Source organism: Pimephales promelas, chromosome 9 (genome assembly GCF_988280905.1).
Source record: "Pimephales promelas chromosome 9, fPimPro1.hap1.1, whole genome shotgun sequence".
NCBI classification, from domain to species: Eukaryota; Metazoa; Chordata; class Actinopteri; order Cypriniformes; family Leuciscidae; genus Pimephales; species Pimephales promelas.
The window spans coordinates 29,480,697-29,496,490 of record NC_142777.1 but is presented as its reverse complement, the minus strand read 5'-3'; the positions used below and the strand labels follow the sequence as shown (position 1 = coordinate 29,496,490).

The window sequence follows — 15,794 nt, the reverse complement described above, 5'->3', positions numbered from 1 at the left end:
TAATTAATCATTCAGAGCAGATCTAATGAATTATCTCCAAATGTCATGCATGCTGTGCTTATATTACAGAGGCACAAACACCATTTAATGTTTTGTAGGAAGAAATGTACTCAATATGTAACAATATTCAAATGATTCTTAAAATATGATATATTTTTTTTCCACCCCCAGCCCTAGATATTAGAATTTAAAAAGGTTTTTAACCACAGTTAACTGATAAACAGTATTGAATAGTTACATATAATCATAATAATTTTATACATTCAAGAGATTCATGGTTCATATTACATTTTAACCAAACATTTAATCTTCAGACAAATCTGTGTTGAATGATATACAATTTAAAATAAACATTTTTATAATTAATATTTGTTGTTTCCTTCTTAAATAGTAAAGCCTTTTAACTCTTTGCCAATCAAATGTCATAACTACAAACAGGGTATATATATAATATATATATATATATATATAGGGACATGAAATGTATTTTTTGTTGTTGCACCTTAGTTGGGTTATCTTCATGTTTGTCCCATCACCAGAGATAATTGTCCCAAACCAGGAATGTAAACCTCAGTTTCCACTATTCCTGTAGGAATTGTTATGATCAAATTTGCCTTACTGTGACATGTTAAAAGCTCAAAGAACAATGCAAGCAGATACACTGTCAGTTTAAACTTGGATTCCCACAACATTAATATTTTATGATACCCATCTGCACACATTTTTATGAGAAATGCTGCTGTGAGGAATCAGGTAACTGTAAAACTTTTTCTATGTAAAATCCATAATAATGTACTTTTTACTATAAAAGGCTGTTTTAATGTAGGCCTAATATAAAAAAAGGAAAAAAGGGATAGTTCACTCAAAAATGTAAATTCTGTCATCATTTACTCACCCTTATGTTGTACCAATAATGTAATGCGAGTTTCTTTCTTCCGTTGAACAATGATATTTTAAAGAATGTTGGTACAATGTCCTGTACATACGGAAGTGTATTGCATTCACTTGTTTTTCTGAATTAACTCAGAATTACGAGTTAATTATCTCAGAATTACGAGATCATTTTTCATGGAAAAGTTTTTGCTCTGTTTTTCTGAATTAATGACTTGATTATCTCAAAAACTCAGAAATTCAGAAAAACAGAGCAAAAACTTTTTTTCCATGAAAAATTCTCATAATTGTGAGAATTAACTCGTTAATTCAGAAAAAAACAGAGCAAAAACTTACTTTTCCATGAAAAAAAAAATCTCTTAATTCTGAGATAATTAACTCGTTAATTCATAAAAATTCAGAGTAGATTTTGTTTTCTCAAGTGAATGCAAAACGCTTCCGTACATACAGGTTTGGGCAACATAAGGATAGTTAAATGATGACAATTTTCATTTTTGGTTGAACAATCCCTTTCAGCACAAAGTACAATAAATCATCTTCAAAGCGCAGTAGTGCCACCCAGTGGCAATCAAATAAAGCATCACCGTGATAGTTGAAGTGACGTGGAAGTGAGTGCGCATCGTCGGCCCAAGTAGAACCATTGCCACGAATGGTCTACTCTCTACAATCAACTTAGCTCTCGATGCTTTTGAGAAACCCTGAAGATTAAGCTTAAATCTCTTAGACATAATGGTATTTACATGTCTCTTCCATAAAGAACTCAAACCAAAAGACACCAAATGATTTTATAACTTTATTTTCAAATAACTTTGAAAATGAAGCTGTTTGAAATAATTAGCAATAAATAAAATAAGAAATTACAAATGTGAATGTTGTAAAAAAAAAAAAAGAAAAATCCAGAGGCACATTGCAATATGGTGTTCAAAAAGAAAAATGAAGAGTCACAGTGCAACATGTTTTTTCCTCAAACACACAGGGGAACACTGAGGGCTGTATAACTAGAACTAAAAATGTTTATTTTCCTTGATACAAATACAAATTTGATTGCAGCGAGTCAACAAAATCAACTGCAGCCCTGTACTTTCTTTATATCCAATACTGAGACATAGAACTGATGATCTTGTGTGACAAAACCTCATAGTTTTCATCAGAAGAATAAATGAGGAAACACTGAATACGGAATAAAAATCTCACACTTTAACCTTAAAAACGGAACAAAAACAATGGTATAAGACACCACCGGAATATATATTTGAAAAAAGCCACAACAACACAATGAAATTACAATGCAATACAACATAAACAGATCTTTTTTTTTAACTTAAAAATAAACATTGCTTTTGTGGTTTAGAAAGCTTAGGCATTTGCATATCACTAAATTTGCTACTTTAGCGATGATCAAAGTATTCAGCAGTGCTAAGGCTTCATGAATATATTTTGTGGCGCATATATCAACTTAAGCTAAAGCTTAGCAGTTTGTTTTATTGCATAGTGTACATGTTTGCAGAAACAATCTCTGCTTTTGTGCTTGATGGAAGTGAGCATGCACTGATATCAGCGGCTTCAGTGTGGTAAAGCCGACTGGCTCAAGCACAACGGTTTTCCATAATGCGCATTAAGGTGCTTTTAAAGCTATCAAGAAGTAACATTTATTTACAAGTACAGAATATTTTGAAAGAAATATTTTACATCAACTTTGACACAAGGTGTATTAGGCTACATATGTATTAAATATTACTAATGTTTTTAAATCTCTTGATTCATACTGAACAGTGTAACATATTCGTTTCAATACAATGCGTAGTCAAATAAACAATATTTTCTCGAGATTTGGAAATGTTTGGAGGACTGAAAGATAGATAAGAAATTTCAGTTTTTTAGTATAATTTTATTATTCTATTTTACTTCAAATTATGGGTGTTAAAGTGATATTTAAATAAGTCAGTGTTTCTTTTAGATTCATAACTTTCGTGAGACATTTTTTTATGTTTAATATGTATAACATTTTGGTATACCGATGCGTAAAGATCCCAGATCTTATTATTCCTTATGATGGAAATTAGCATATTCATGAACAGGAAGACATTTAATATTGCAGATCCTTTTTTTTACTTTAAACCACTGTCTTGTGCTCATATAATGACTAGTAGTATGCTAAACGTCAATGACTGTGGATTTGGAAGTCCAGTAAAAAGCATGCAAAGCTTTATCGTGTCTACGTGAATCTGGCAGTTTTGAAATTTAATGGAGCATCACAAATGGCTTTAGATCAATAGTGTTTTCAGAACGGAGCGGGTCACCGTAGTCATTTTGGTCTTGCGCGTACCTGCAGCAGGGTGGGTGTCTGTTCCATAATGCGCACCAGCAGCTTGTCAATGTAGTCCTCCAGGTCTCTGACCTGAACCTTCATCTTCTTCAGTTCGGCCTCACGTTTCTCCAATAACGCCTCCTGCACCTCAGTTTCAGCTCGCTGCTTCTTGACGTCCATTTCCTGCTGAAGCAGCAAAGCTATCAGCTCCATGTTGGTCATGTTCTGATACTGAGCCCGGGCCTCAATCAGAGCCAGCTGCACAGGAAACAGAAACACAGTCATGTTTACAAGAGAAAGACAGTAATGTTATGTAGCATAATGAACTAAAACTACTTGTGAAACTAAGCGTTTCAGCTGGTTTTCGATCACTTGTGTTCTTTCATTATCTTGACAGTGCACTCAGCACAATCCATATATAATATACTGAGAACCTAAACAACAGATATCACTGATAAAAAACTTAAGCAAAAATTGATCTGTGAGGTCGAGTAGAAGAGACATCTTGTGTGTTTGTTGATACTATTAAGGCATCTAATAATAGGTTACTGGTTTAACCTTGTTTGGTTAAAGCACCTTTACTTCATGAAACTTTCAGTACCTGGTTTTGCTCATCCTCAGCAGTGGTTACTGGTGCAGATCTTCCAGGGTTAATGGTGGACTTGAGTTTTTCCAGAACTGAGCGGCTTTCAGGTTTCTTCTCTCCCTGCACAGTCGTGTTTGTCAACGGCTTCACTGGGTGAGGGCTGTGCAGCGGTGCAAAAAGGAGATAAATTAAGTATTTATGTAGACCTAAGGTCTTTAGCATGGTTTAACCAGTACTCTGTTGACATTTTGTACTTTCAGCTACTTTCTTACTAAATCTCATGTTTTTTGGTTATGCAATTCCTGGTGAGTTAGTGAGTATAGCACAAGCAATAGCGAATAGTTGAAGAAGTAATGGTTAAAAGTAACATATACTTTAGACAAAAACTTTTCCAATGACATACGTTCCAGAATCATGTGCCAACTGTGCAAAATATCATGCTATCTTTAAAAAAAAAATGACAGGAGCTGATTGTTGTAAAATCATGTTAGCAATGCCAATTTTTTTTAACAATTTCAAGAGTTGCTGTGTCATAAAAAAACTGAGATCATTAGGGTTAGTTCACCCAAAAATGAAAATTCTGTCAGTATTTATTTACCCTCATGTTGTTCCAAACCTCTATGTGTTTGTGTTCTGCTATACACAAAGGAAGATATTTGGAAGAATGTTTTAATCAAACAGATCTCATTCCCCATTGACTATCATAGGAAAAAATACATACTATGGTAGTCAATGGGGAATGAGATCTGTTTGATTAAAACATTCTTCCAAATATCTTCCTTTGTGTTAAGCAGAACAAATAAACACATAGAGGTTTGGAACAACACGAGGGCGAGTAAATACTGACAGAATTTTCATTTTTGGGTGAACTAACCCTTTAAGCATCAACTTGTTTGGAGAGTTAATTAAAAAAAGGAGTTAAAAATCCTTTTTCGTAAATTGAAATTAACATGGAATAAATCACAATATAAAATATTAGATGAAAAACTTCAACTTATTTTGTTTTAGTTAGTTGCCAAAATAGCATTTTTAATTTTTAAGTTTTATAAGTACAAAAATTACTAAAGCCAAATTTTAAATAAATAAATAAAGCTATATAGATTTTGAATAAAATGCGCACTAATACAAATACAAAAGCACTAACAAAAATCACTAAACCTTGATTTAAAACTAAAACTGAAAAAATATCAAATATTTCCTAAAAGTCACATCTTGGCAAATGAGCACTAAGACTTTGTTGAGGTCATTTCTAAAAGGTGACGTGAGATTACTGAATTTCAGTAGAAGTAGATTTTCGTAGAAGATTTTTAGAAGTGTAAGAAAAAAAGGAGTCAAGGAGAAGATATTTAAGATGATTTCTCATTTACAATACTGACAAACTAAAAAACAATGATACTAGAGTAAACATATCTCACATCAAACCTCTCATAAACACTTGATGCAAACAATACAACACTGTCACATATACTATTTTTATGGTAAGTTTAGTTTCCTCTACAAGGAAAGATGTGTTGCGGTGTGTCTACCAAAACAGAATGAAGACTGAATAAAGCAACAGAAAAGATGAAAAATGAAATAACTAAGGTAACACAGCATGAGCAAACCAGGAGGAAACATAATAAGAGATGGTGCACATTTGTCAAAGTCCAAATTATAGCAAGCTGTGAGTGCAAACTGAGAGAGAATGAATTCATTTCTCAGGTGAGAGCAGAGGTGAGTGCACTTTTAAAGGCAGTGAGGTCTCACCTGCTCTCCTCATGGGGCAGGAGGACGTTTGCTGGCTGTGTCTCCTCAGGTGAGAGGGAGAGCGGTGCATCAACGTGGGACTGGGCTGTGGAGGAGCATGTGGAACTCATGCTGGGCATCTCGTTTGGGGGCTTTGCCGGAAGGGAAGGGTCAAGGCGGAGACAGGAATTAGTACCAGCTAATGGGGTGGGTGAAGAGGAAAGATCATGCAAAATGAGGTCTGATGCAGGATTATTAGAGCCTGGGATCGAGTCAGCACAAGAGACAGTTTTGGGTGAGCTTGTGGTTGAGTGTGGTCTGATGCGGGCTGATCTGACTTCTGTTGAATAGGGGCTTCTGGAATTTCTTGGAGCTACTCTAGCATGCAAGTCCTCAAAGCTGATTTGTTCATCCAACGTGACCTCGTTTTTCTTTGAGAAGCAGACTTCAGAGTTTAGGTTACCTTCTGTTAAATTAACATTAGGCTCATTAGGCGTAGTGAGTAAGATGCAACTGTCTTCCACCATCTCTGGTTGGATTTGAGTTGTCGCAGTGCTGGAGAATGTTTGAGTGATCACAGTGATGTCGTTTCTGAAGAGAACATCAGCCACGTCTTGAGAGTCACAGTTACACTTTGAAGCGGTGTTCTGGTGTTCACAGGGGTCGGGTTTTTGTCCTTCCAGTCCTTCACGAGATCTCTCAAAAGGTGATGAGCAATGGTTATGGTTTTGCGAGTCAGACAAATGTGTTGTGCTATCATTAGGAGTGTTCCTTGGTGAAAACATCTTCAACTCAGATGCCATTCTGGATGATATATCCTCAGGTAAGCCAGAGTGCAAATGTGAAGAAACCTTGGATGCTTCAACTTCTTTATTCATTTCAAAAGGTGGTTGCAAGTCCGAATGTGAACTTTCAGAATCAATGAAAGCAAACTCAGAAGTAATATCTGTATTGTTGTTCGAATCTCTAGGGGAGAGGGTCAACAAACCAATGCCATTGGTTTTAGTCTGTAGTTGTTGCTCATTGGAGACCTTTACTTCACAGGACAATTCTGAATTGTGTTTGAGTTGGGTCTGAGGTGAACTGCAAAGTGATTCCGTCACTGTGGTTTCCCAATCAGACGGAAAACAAAGTGTTTCAGGTACCGTGTTCTCGCATTCAGAGCTTCCAAGTGCATCTTCACCGAAACCATTTGGAGAGCCACAAGCGTTGTTTGTAGGGAAATCTTGCCCTGTAGCTTCCTCAAACATGAATTGGTTCAGTTTGGTATCACTGTTCAACTCTGCTTCCATCTTGTTATACCCTACTGAAGAAATGTGATGCAACTCTTTATCTGCACATACAATCTGAGAGCTCCTCTTCAAGTCTCCGTCTCTCACACGCTGAAGGGAGGCAAAGTCAGTCTGGGAGAGAAAGCAGGCCTCTTTCTGCACAGCCAGCTCCTGGGCTCTCTCTAACCAGCTGTCCATTGTGATCACTTGGGTTCTCATGGTTTTACGTGGTGGTAGAGGAGGCAGATCCCATGGCTTTGAAATACCCATATCAACTTCGCCAACTCTTAAACCAATCGCTTTATCATTTACAAACACCATCTGGTTTGTATTTGGTTCCTGTGAAAGAAACAGTGCTGATGGAGGTCTTGTTGGAGTTCCACTTGGTGATTTGAGACGGCTTGAGGCAAATGCTTCAAAATCATCCCATTCCCCAGCCCTCTCAGACAGAGAGTGGTTCGGATTAATGTTTGAGTTTGCTTCTGGGTTCTCAAGCATCATGGCCGGAAGAGACCTCTGCCTGGACATACTCCTGGGTCTTTCCCGCTTTATTGCAGACATTTTGTTCGACAATCCATTACGGAGGGGACTGGATCCGACTGGATAATGATAAAGACTGGAATTTAGAGAACAGTAACCAGCAGTCGGAGACGTCAGTGCTTCCTCGGCTATAAGATCCTCAAAAAAAGGGTTTTGCTGTAGTCGCGTGAGGAATGGGTTGGAGGGAGAGATGGAAGGGGGTGTTGGGGAAGAGTGGGTGAATGGGTTGGTGTGATTGCCACTAGGGGGAGACACCAAGCCAGTAGTGCAACTGAGGGGAAGAGAGCATGGGGGCTGACTGGGGGAGAAAGGGATCTGACAGGGGGTGTCTGAGCTGCTCTCTACCTTAGGAGAGACTCCCAGCCTGTGGAGGGAAGGCACAAGTAGTCCTCTTAGTCATAGTGTGTAATGGGCCATATCACCTAACTATGGGTGAGGGGCGAGAGACAGTTCTTCTCTATTACAGAGACACCCGTTTATAGAAGAAAAACTGCCTTTGGATTCAAATTTGTTCATGTTTTGATGCGGAAGTGTCTGGCATGTTTTGACAAGCTTGCAAACTGTGTTCCAACATAAATACTGTTGGTTTAGCTTGAACAATTGAAAAAGAGCAATAGGGGTGGGAAAAGGTGTTTTCTTTCATCCTAAAATCTTTAATTAGGGGTGGCTGATTTACTCAGTAGACACGATAAACCGGTAGAAATCTGACTTGAAATTTTGGCTTATCAGCCCTATCGCTCATTTGACGTTGCATCGTATCGATTTTAAACCATTTAATCACAATAAGATGCGACAAAATAATTTAAATCGGTATTTGCATTTTGACAGACGGTTTTCTGTGCGCACACATAAAGCTATCTGTCACACAACATAAGTAATGAATTCAGAACTTTTTCGTGGTTTATTGTGCTTGTCAAAATGTATTTGGGTAAACACAATTGGTTGTGTCTTACGCAAACATAAACAATTGAGAGAAAATAAGATTTGTATAGGTCTTAAAACACTAACAGCCTTTTGTAATACGCTTGCTGCTGTATGTGTACTTAATGTAGTGTAATATTTCACATTTGATGACTTTCTAATAGAAGAAATACAGAAACTGAATAAAGCTGAACCTAAAAAAAATACTGTTTATTTAATGTGTAGGTTTGTTCTACTGTAGTTATTTGTTAGTTTTTCTTAGCTCTTATTTTAGTACTGACTGTTTACTTGTCTTCAGCAATCTTGAGAACATTTGACTTACATTAGTTATACAAGTTTTGTATATTAGTTTAATATTTTTGTAACAATCTTTCTTCCAGCAAAAATAACTATATATTGAGACATTGTTTGTGAAATAAATTTAGTCCTATTGTGACATAAGATGTGCCATAACACCCACCCCTAACTCTAACTAATAAAAATAAAACGGGATGTTTTGGGGAAAAAAAACATGCTGCTAAACAAAAAGATGAAATTACTGAAAGGTAAAATAAAATAAAATCAATTTAATATAAGAGGACATTTCGTTAAAAAAAAGAAAGAAAAGAGCTGATGATTTAGAATGCTTCAACAAATTTGTGGAACTTGACAATTTTTATGGATGAAAACACACATTAACAAGCCCTTCTTTGAAAAATGTCTTGACCTATGTTCTGCAAACCAAGAGCAATATAAAGGAATGAAATGGAAAAAGCTCCTGCAGTAACTGTTGTATCAGCAAATTTGAAAGGCTCTTTTTTCTAAGAATATTCATTGAGGACCAAAATGAAGGCTGACATTCAAAGCCATTCCCTTAAAAACAAAGTATCCCTTTTGAAGAACGCCTGACAGTCAAATACAGATCATGGTGAGCGGCGCCGGCTATTGATGATATTGATACATGTGCAAAGTCAGACATCTTTTGTACTGTAACATAAAACCTAGTAGCCGTGCTTTCACTCACCTTGGCTTGTTCTGCGAGTCACCGGAGCCAAACCATCCTCTGCGTCTGCCCTCAAGAGGAGCAGAAATCTGGCTCTGCTCCGGCTTGGCTGGGAGAGAGTCACTCCTCCCGCTAGAAAACAGAGTTTTCCTCAGCTTTTTCCCTTTATCCACCACTTCCACGGGTCCAGCGGCCTGCACTGGCTTCCCCTCTGGAGTGGCGGCCCCATGGGTCTGACTCTGAGCTCCATCCATCTCCCCGTCCTCCTTCTTGGTCTTTTCAATGGACCAGCGTCTCCCGTCGCTCTTCTGTGAGTCCTCGCCACGTCGGGTCAGGTTCTGGAGAGAGCGGGAAAGGGGTGCGCATTTCTCCAGCAGGGAGAGCTTGGCCGGGATGGTGCTTGGACTCTTGGGGCTTGCAGGCTCGGATGAGTAGATATGGCTACCGTTGATGCAGAGGGTTGATTTGGAGAGCGCCATGCTCTGACCTTTTAGGTTTTCCACAGCAGGGATTAGATGAGGAACACCCGTGATCTTACTGGCTTCATCACTGTGTGCACGCTTGTGGGTCATCACTTTAAAAGACACAAATCACAGAATTTAGATCGGTAGGCGTCCAGCAGACATTTGAGGAGTGTTTGAAAGGGATAGTTCACCCCAAAAGGAAAATTCGGTCTTAATTTACTCACCCCCATGTCGTTCCAAATTTATTTCATCTGTGAAACACAAAAGAAGATATTTAAAGGAAAAAAAATAGCTTTATCCACACAATTAAAGTAAATGCTATCTAATGTTGTTTTGAACCTTTATGACAAAAAGATGTTGAAACATTCTTTAAAATATCCTATTTTGATCCATAGAGTATAGAAAATAATATAAGTTTGGAACGACATGAGGGCGAGTAAATTATCATAAACTACTGTATTGGAGGCCATATTATTTAAATGATCAATCATAAATGATTCTGTTTATATATTCTTTTAGCTGACTGACCTTTTATCCCTGCTTCAGTGTCCATACGGAAGGGCTCCATCACTCTGCTGCTGTAGACAGGTGTTCTGGAAAGCTCTACTGGGATGAATGGATCCCCAGCGGACGATGCCATGCTACTGTCTGAAGCCAGTGATGAACAGGACCGTGTGTCTGAATTCTTGCGAAGTTTCCCTTTAAAGAAGAAGTCTTTTACCTTGTTTCGGTGTTCATCGAGCACCTCTTCCTCGCCTGGATCATCGGGTCCACCATCTCCTGCAAACGGAGGGCCTACGGACCCTGATATGGCAGCGTAGCGGCCGGGTAAAATGGCAGAGGAGGACTCCATATCTCCTCGCTTTTTTCCTGTGACGCGGTCCTTCAGTTTCCCAAATGCAGAACGAGGCTTGTCCTTTACGGTCAAGTCGTACATACTAGCGGTCATGTTGTTGCGGGTGAACTGGATGGTGACCTGCAGCTCTCCTCGCTCCTTCTCCTTTCGACCAGCCTTGGAGTGTAGCTTGAACCATCTTAAGCATAAAAGAAGAAAAAAAGAAAACCATGATCTAAAAGCTAATTTATATTATCTAATAATGCACACTTTAATGTTTAAACACACTATTTTAATACAGTTTGCTTTAATAAGTATCTCAAGCAAATGCTGTACATTTTAATGCTTTGATAAATAAATGAACTTGTACAGTATTATTAAAAATGACTGTTTTCAATTATTTAGACAAATATTATAGAATTGTAATACTGGTAATTTATCAGTTATGGTTCATTAGATGAAAAACCATATCAGAGAAAATTTTGGTTCTCTGGTTCAATCATCCCTACTTTTCGTATTTTTATATTTATTATAATATTTATTATATATTATTTATATTTTATATTTATTTAATATTTTTCTTATTTTTATATTTTTCTTATTTCTTACTTTTTTGTGATAAACATAAATAAGAATCCCATTAAGGCAGTCAAGAAAATATCCAGATTATATTAAAATTCTAATTAGATAAAAAAAATAAAAATAATAATACTTAAAAAAAAAATACAGTAAAAGCTGCAACACTGTGATAAAATAAAAGCAGCCTTGGTGAGCATAAGAGACTTCTTTCAAAAACATTTTTAAAATCTTATGGACCCCAAATGTTTGATCAGTGATAAAAAAACCCCAACAATTTTGGGCTGAACTTTTACACTTAAAATGATGCGCTCACTGATGGCCTCATCTTTTAAAACATTAACTTACAATTTCCTGCACCACACTAAAGCTAACCGCTATGACCTATACAGGAGTGCAAACACAAGCGGGGGGCTCTTGAACGAATGTTGCTGCATTAGGATAGCGCCGTCCCTTTGTCTCACAGAGAACCAGTGGTGAAACTATTTCCTCCATTTCCGCTACACCACAGAGCACCTCATGTGCGCACACGTGCAGAGAGCCAAGACAAACGCCTTGAACCGGGAGACAGCAGAAGAGAGAGAAAAAGCGGGAGAAAGAGGTGCAACTCCGAGCTCAATTAAATCCAGATGTGCAGAACAGCCTCACGCCTACAATGACATGTGATGATTCAGATTCAGAATAGTGTGTGTAGAGATGGACATTTCCATTTCCATGTGACCTGAAATACTGAGGCCTACATGGCAGTGCAAACAGTAATTAGAAAATGGAAGTTCGTCAAGATAAATATTGAACGTTGACATGACAAATCCATTTGCTATGTTGTTACTAGACAAATCCAGCCACCTGACCTTAGCAGTGTGATGTTCAAGGTGGTTGCGGTAGAAGATCTTTAAAAACAAAAAAAAGTTGAGGCAGAATGAGTTTAATCAAAGTTGAGAAACTGATTTAGATTATAGTCGTTATTCTACATTATAGCTCCTACTGTATCTCCTCTAGCTCATTTAAATACTTTCAAGTTGTCCTGTGGCTCCCGAAGATGTAAATGGTTGCAAGGACAACAGGCAAAAATTGTTGCAGCATGTTTTGCACAGGCTAAAAAAAAACAAAAAACAAAAAAAAACCATGCAAAAAACAAAACAAAAAGTAACATGCTACTGATAAAAATATTATATGTTTATATATTATAAAATTGAATTCAATTACAATTTGGTGCTTACTAACATCTTGAAGGTGTTTTTTTTAATTAAATCGATTTGTTAGTTGCACATTGTGTGAATTTGAGAGTTGAATGGTGGACGTGAGGATAAAGGATATGTATCGAATGTGAAAATAACTTTGTTATTGTTGCTCAGCATGGCTCAGCGACTTCCTCCCTCACTTGTTTATAGAGTTTTAGTCAAGTGGCCCCCACCTACCTCTCTCCCTCCTCTCCCATGACAAATGATTTACTCCTAATGATGGCACTGCTAGATATGTAGTTCAACTACATCTGCATTAGATGTGGAAGCTTCTAAACAAGATCTTCAAATAAAATGAACATTGAAAAAAGGCCAAGATTCCGGAAAGGTTACGTCTGTCTTGGACTGCAGTGAAACGTGTGTTTGTTGAGCTTCAGTCGGACTCTGTGACCATTCTGACACACACTGGTACTACCCTGTGTGCAGGCATGACTCTGTGCCAGTACTGGTGAGGACTAGACGCAGCATGCCCCTCCAAGTATGTTGCTGTTATTGTGTCTGTAAAAACATATCCCATTACTCTGGAATTCAAAACAGTGTTGGTTTTGCACTTCCCATAGATTGCTTGTGTGGCTTTGACCACCATGCGTGTGTTTAATATTGCATGTGACATCAGTAGTTTAGGTTAAGTTTTGGTGGCAGGCCAAAGAATCTTCCTGCAGTTTTATTATGTTGCAAATGTGAACGTCTGTCCAACTGGGAAATGGGAGCACAGAATTTCTTCCATCCAAAAATCACAGGCTCACGGTTTTGGCATGACTGTGTCAAATATCCCAGGACTATATCAACTGGAAAACAAGGAAAGCTCTTATGCTTTAAAAGTACATTCAATTACATTAACTTGTAAGGCTAGGATAACTATAAATATAGAACATAAGGCTACACTTTGTTTCTTTTTTATTTATTTTTTTACAATCACTCTTTCATGCTGTCATGTGGGAATGACGGAGAAGCAGTAAAACAACACTAAAAGGTCATGTACCCAAAATCCGTGTAATTATAGTATCATTGAGATAGTTGTTTTTATCAATATTTTGAATTCATTTTTTATGTTTCCCACTTCTATTTAAAATTGGTACCATTTTTATTTAATTTTTTAATTCTTTTTTTTCAGTTAAGTAGCCTATATTTTAGTATACATATATATATATATATATATATATATATATATATATATATATATATATATATAAATTGCAATGTTTAATAGGGTTTTGGATACTCATGTTCACTGGGAGAGACCAACTCAAACTAGCTAAGACGAGCAAACCATTGGAATCTCGTGTAAATGCCTTGGCACGTGAATGTGGTAATCATGCAGTACTATTGGTAACTGATGCCACTGTACCATACGGACAAAAGTCTTAAGAGGCCCTCGACCAAAAAGGCCCATTAATTGATCCTATTATTAGCTCTACTCACTCATTTCTAGGACACATTCCTTCCTGGAAAACTCTGTCGAGAGGAACAATAGTTTGTCCGAGAAACACGTCCAACCCGATCAGCACTCTATGCATCACGGTGAGCACCAGGTTGCTGCTCCCGGGCGGGTACGCGCTCGTCCCACCCGCTTCCAGCAGCCCGGGCTGGAGCTCAAACGAGCACTCCTCGTTCCACTGCGGCTCCTCAGCCTTCTCCACCAGGCCGGTGGTGTACTTCTCCTTGCCGACCTGGATGATAGTGTAAACATAGCGGCTGCCTTGCTTGCCCTTCGACCGTAGACCCCTCGCGCGAAGCACGGTCACGTTGACATGCGTCGGGACCCATCTCTGATCATCGTCGTCCAGGCTGATTAGAGGCATCCCGGTGCAGATGGAGACGCAGTTGTTTGGGCTTATCCAACAGAATGACACTTGCGCATTGGATATCTATGCACTGCTCGCGCCCTTGCGCCTGTCCGCCGCCCGAAGTTGCAGAAAGCGAAATCGCTGCATTATCATTCAGCTCAATTCAAAAAGACAACCACAATCGCAACGCTGATGATAATAAATAATCCCTCGCGAGGCAAACCACACCAATTTACTTTAGTGGGCGTTGTGGACCCTCGGCGTCACCTCCACAAGATTTTGACAACTCACTGCGCTGCTGCTGCGCGGCCCGCCCTCCAACATTTTGTGGGGGCTCCGCAATAAAGTGTTCAGCAGAATTAAAGAGAAAGGCAGCTCAAATCCGTTATGGAATGGTTCATATTAAAACATAATGAATAATCTGGCAGAGATCACTAGTTTGAGCTCTACCTTGACATGGAATCAGAGAGCACGCCAGAATGTGAGAAAACCTAACGGAGAAACGCTGAAGCAGCTCCAATGTGGCGTTTCTTTCGTGCAAGAGTTTTGAGTGAATCCTTGTGGTGAGCGAATCGGTTATTTGAACAAACCTTTTTTTTTTTTAATTCTCTTAACTCGTTCACTTTCATGGATCTTGCAAAGGAGCATCTCATTTGTTGGACAATGAACACGTCCCTTCCCTAAACGAGTCGGAGGTTTAAGTAGTTTCAGGTGTCTTCGTTTTCCAACCAGTGGGCGTTTTAACAACGTTACTCGATTTGCTAAAAATATGAAGGTTAATCTCGAACCCCACCTCTAAACCCTTACTCTACGGGGTTTAGAGCAAATTGAGTTAAGTGGTTGAAAAACGCCCATCGGTTTGAAAACACCCACTGTTGGGAAACGGCCCCTGAGTAACCCTTGACTGAGATTGCACTCTGGGTTACTTGCATTCTACAGAGATTTTTATCAAGGTCTGATAAGATTTTTTTTTATTATTTAAGGATAGAGGCATATTTCATGAATGAATTGAATGAACTGGGAATATTAAAGGGGTGATGAACTGAGAAATCAAATTTTCCTTGAGCTTTTGACATCTACGAGGTCATCATATTATAAGAACATCCTGTAAGTTTCAGAACTGAAAACGTCATTGTTGAACAGTGCTTAAATTTCTGGATGCACACAAATTTTAATAAAGGCATTTTCCGGTAGACTGCTGAGTAAATCGAATGGGTGAATGATACAATGACTTGCAATGTCTTTACCTGGCATAATGATGAAAAATATCACTGAACGAGTAAGAATCTGAATGGCTCTGTCTGAAATCGCATACTCTCAAGTAGGTACGTATGTTTAATTATTAACTTCACGACTACTAAAACGTTTTCTATATAAAGGGATAGTTCACTTTGAAATACATTTTTGTTATGTTTTAGCTTGCCTTACCTCAAGGGCATCCAAGATGTAGGAGTCTTTGTTTCCGAAGTAGTTTCAATTGATATTTTTAGGTCAAACCGTTTGTGTCTGTCAGTCATATAATACAGGTCTATGGTACCACATCAAAGAGCATGCACAGAGAAGCCCAAATTAAACATGATTTAATGACTAGTAAATGTAAGTACACACTGATGGCCTAAGACACGAAACAAGCGGTTTGTGTGAGAAAACGAACAGTATTGTTCGTT

The 15,794-nt window shown here is 38.1% G+C and overlaps 1 protein-coding gene across 2 annotated transcripts; it reads right to left on the bottom strand.

Annotated features, from left to right (window-relative positions):
* Window positions 1–1,671: 1,671 nt before the first annotated feature.
* Window positions 1,672–14,839, bottom strand: rab11fip5b (RAB11 family interacting protein 5b (class I)). Of its 2 annotated transcripts, XM_039649218.2 has the most exons (7): window positions 13,763–14,839; window positions 10,217–10,722; window positions 9,913–9,939; window positions 9,246–9,798; window positions 5,532–7,685; window positions 3,801–3,945; window positions 1,672–3,457 (listed from the first exon to the last, which is right to left on the bottom strand). In XM_039649218.2, exons 1-7 carry the CDS (start codon window positions 14,140–14,142, stop codon window positions 3,197–3,199), a joined length of 4,026 nt encoding a protein of 1,341 aa, XP_039505152.2. In that variant the 5' UTR covers window positions 14,143–14,839; the 3' UTR covers window positions 1,672–3,196. The 2 variants fall into 2 exon arrangements, with proteins under 2 accessions (XP_039505152.2, XP_039505153.2); XM_039649219.2 differs by lacking the exon at window positions 9,913–9,939.
* Between the last annotated feature and the right edge of the window lie 955 nt (window positions 14,840–15,794).

What these genes read in the sequence shown, in the direction of transcription:
- rab11fip5b (XM_039649218.2), bottom strand. Translation starts at nt 14,142, where the DNA reads ATGCCTCTAATCAGCCTGGACGACGATGATCAGAGATGGGTCCCGACG. An exon ending in GGAATGTGTCCTAGAAATGA is followed by an intron (nt 10,723 to 13,762) that starts GTGAGTAGAGCT and finishes TTTATGCTTAAG; the next exon opens with ATGGTTCAAGCTACACTCCA. An exon ending in CTGAGGATGAGCAAAACCAG is followed by an intron (nt 3,458 to 3,800) that starts GTACTGAAAGTT and finishes TTTCCTGTGCAG; the next exon opens with CTGGCTCTGATTGAGGCCCG.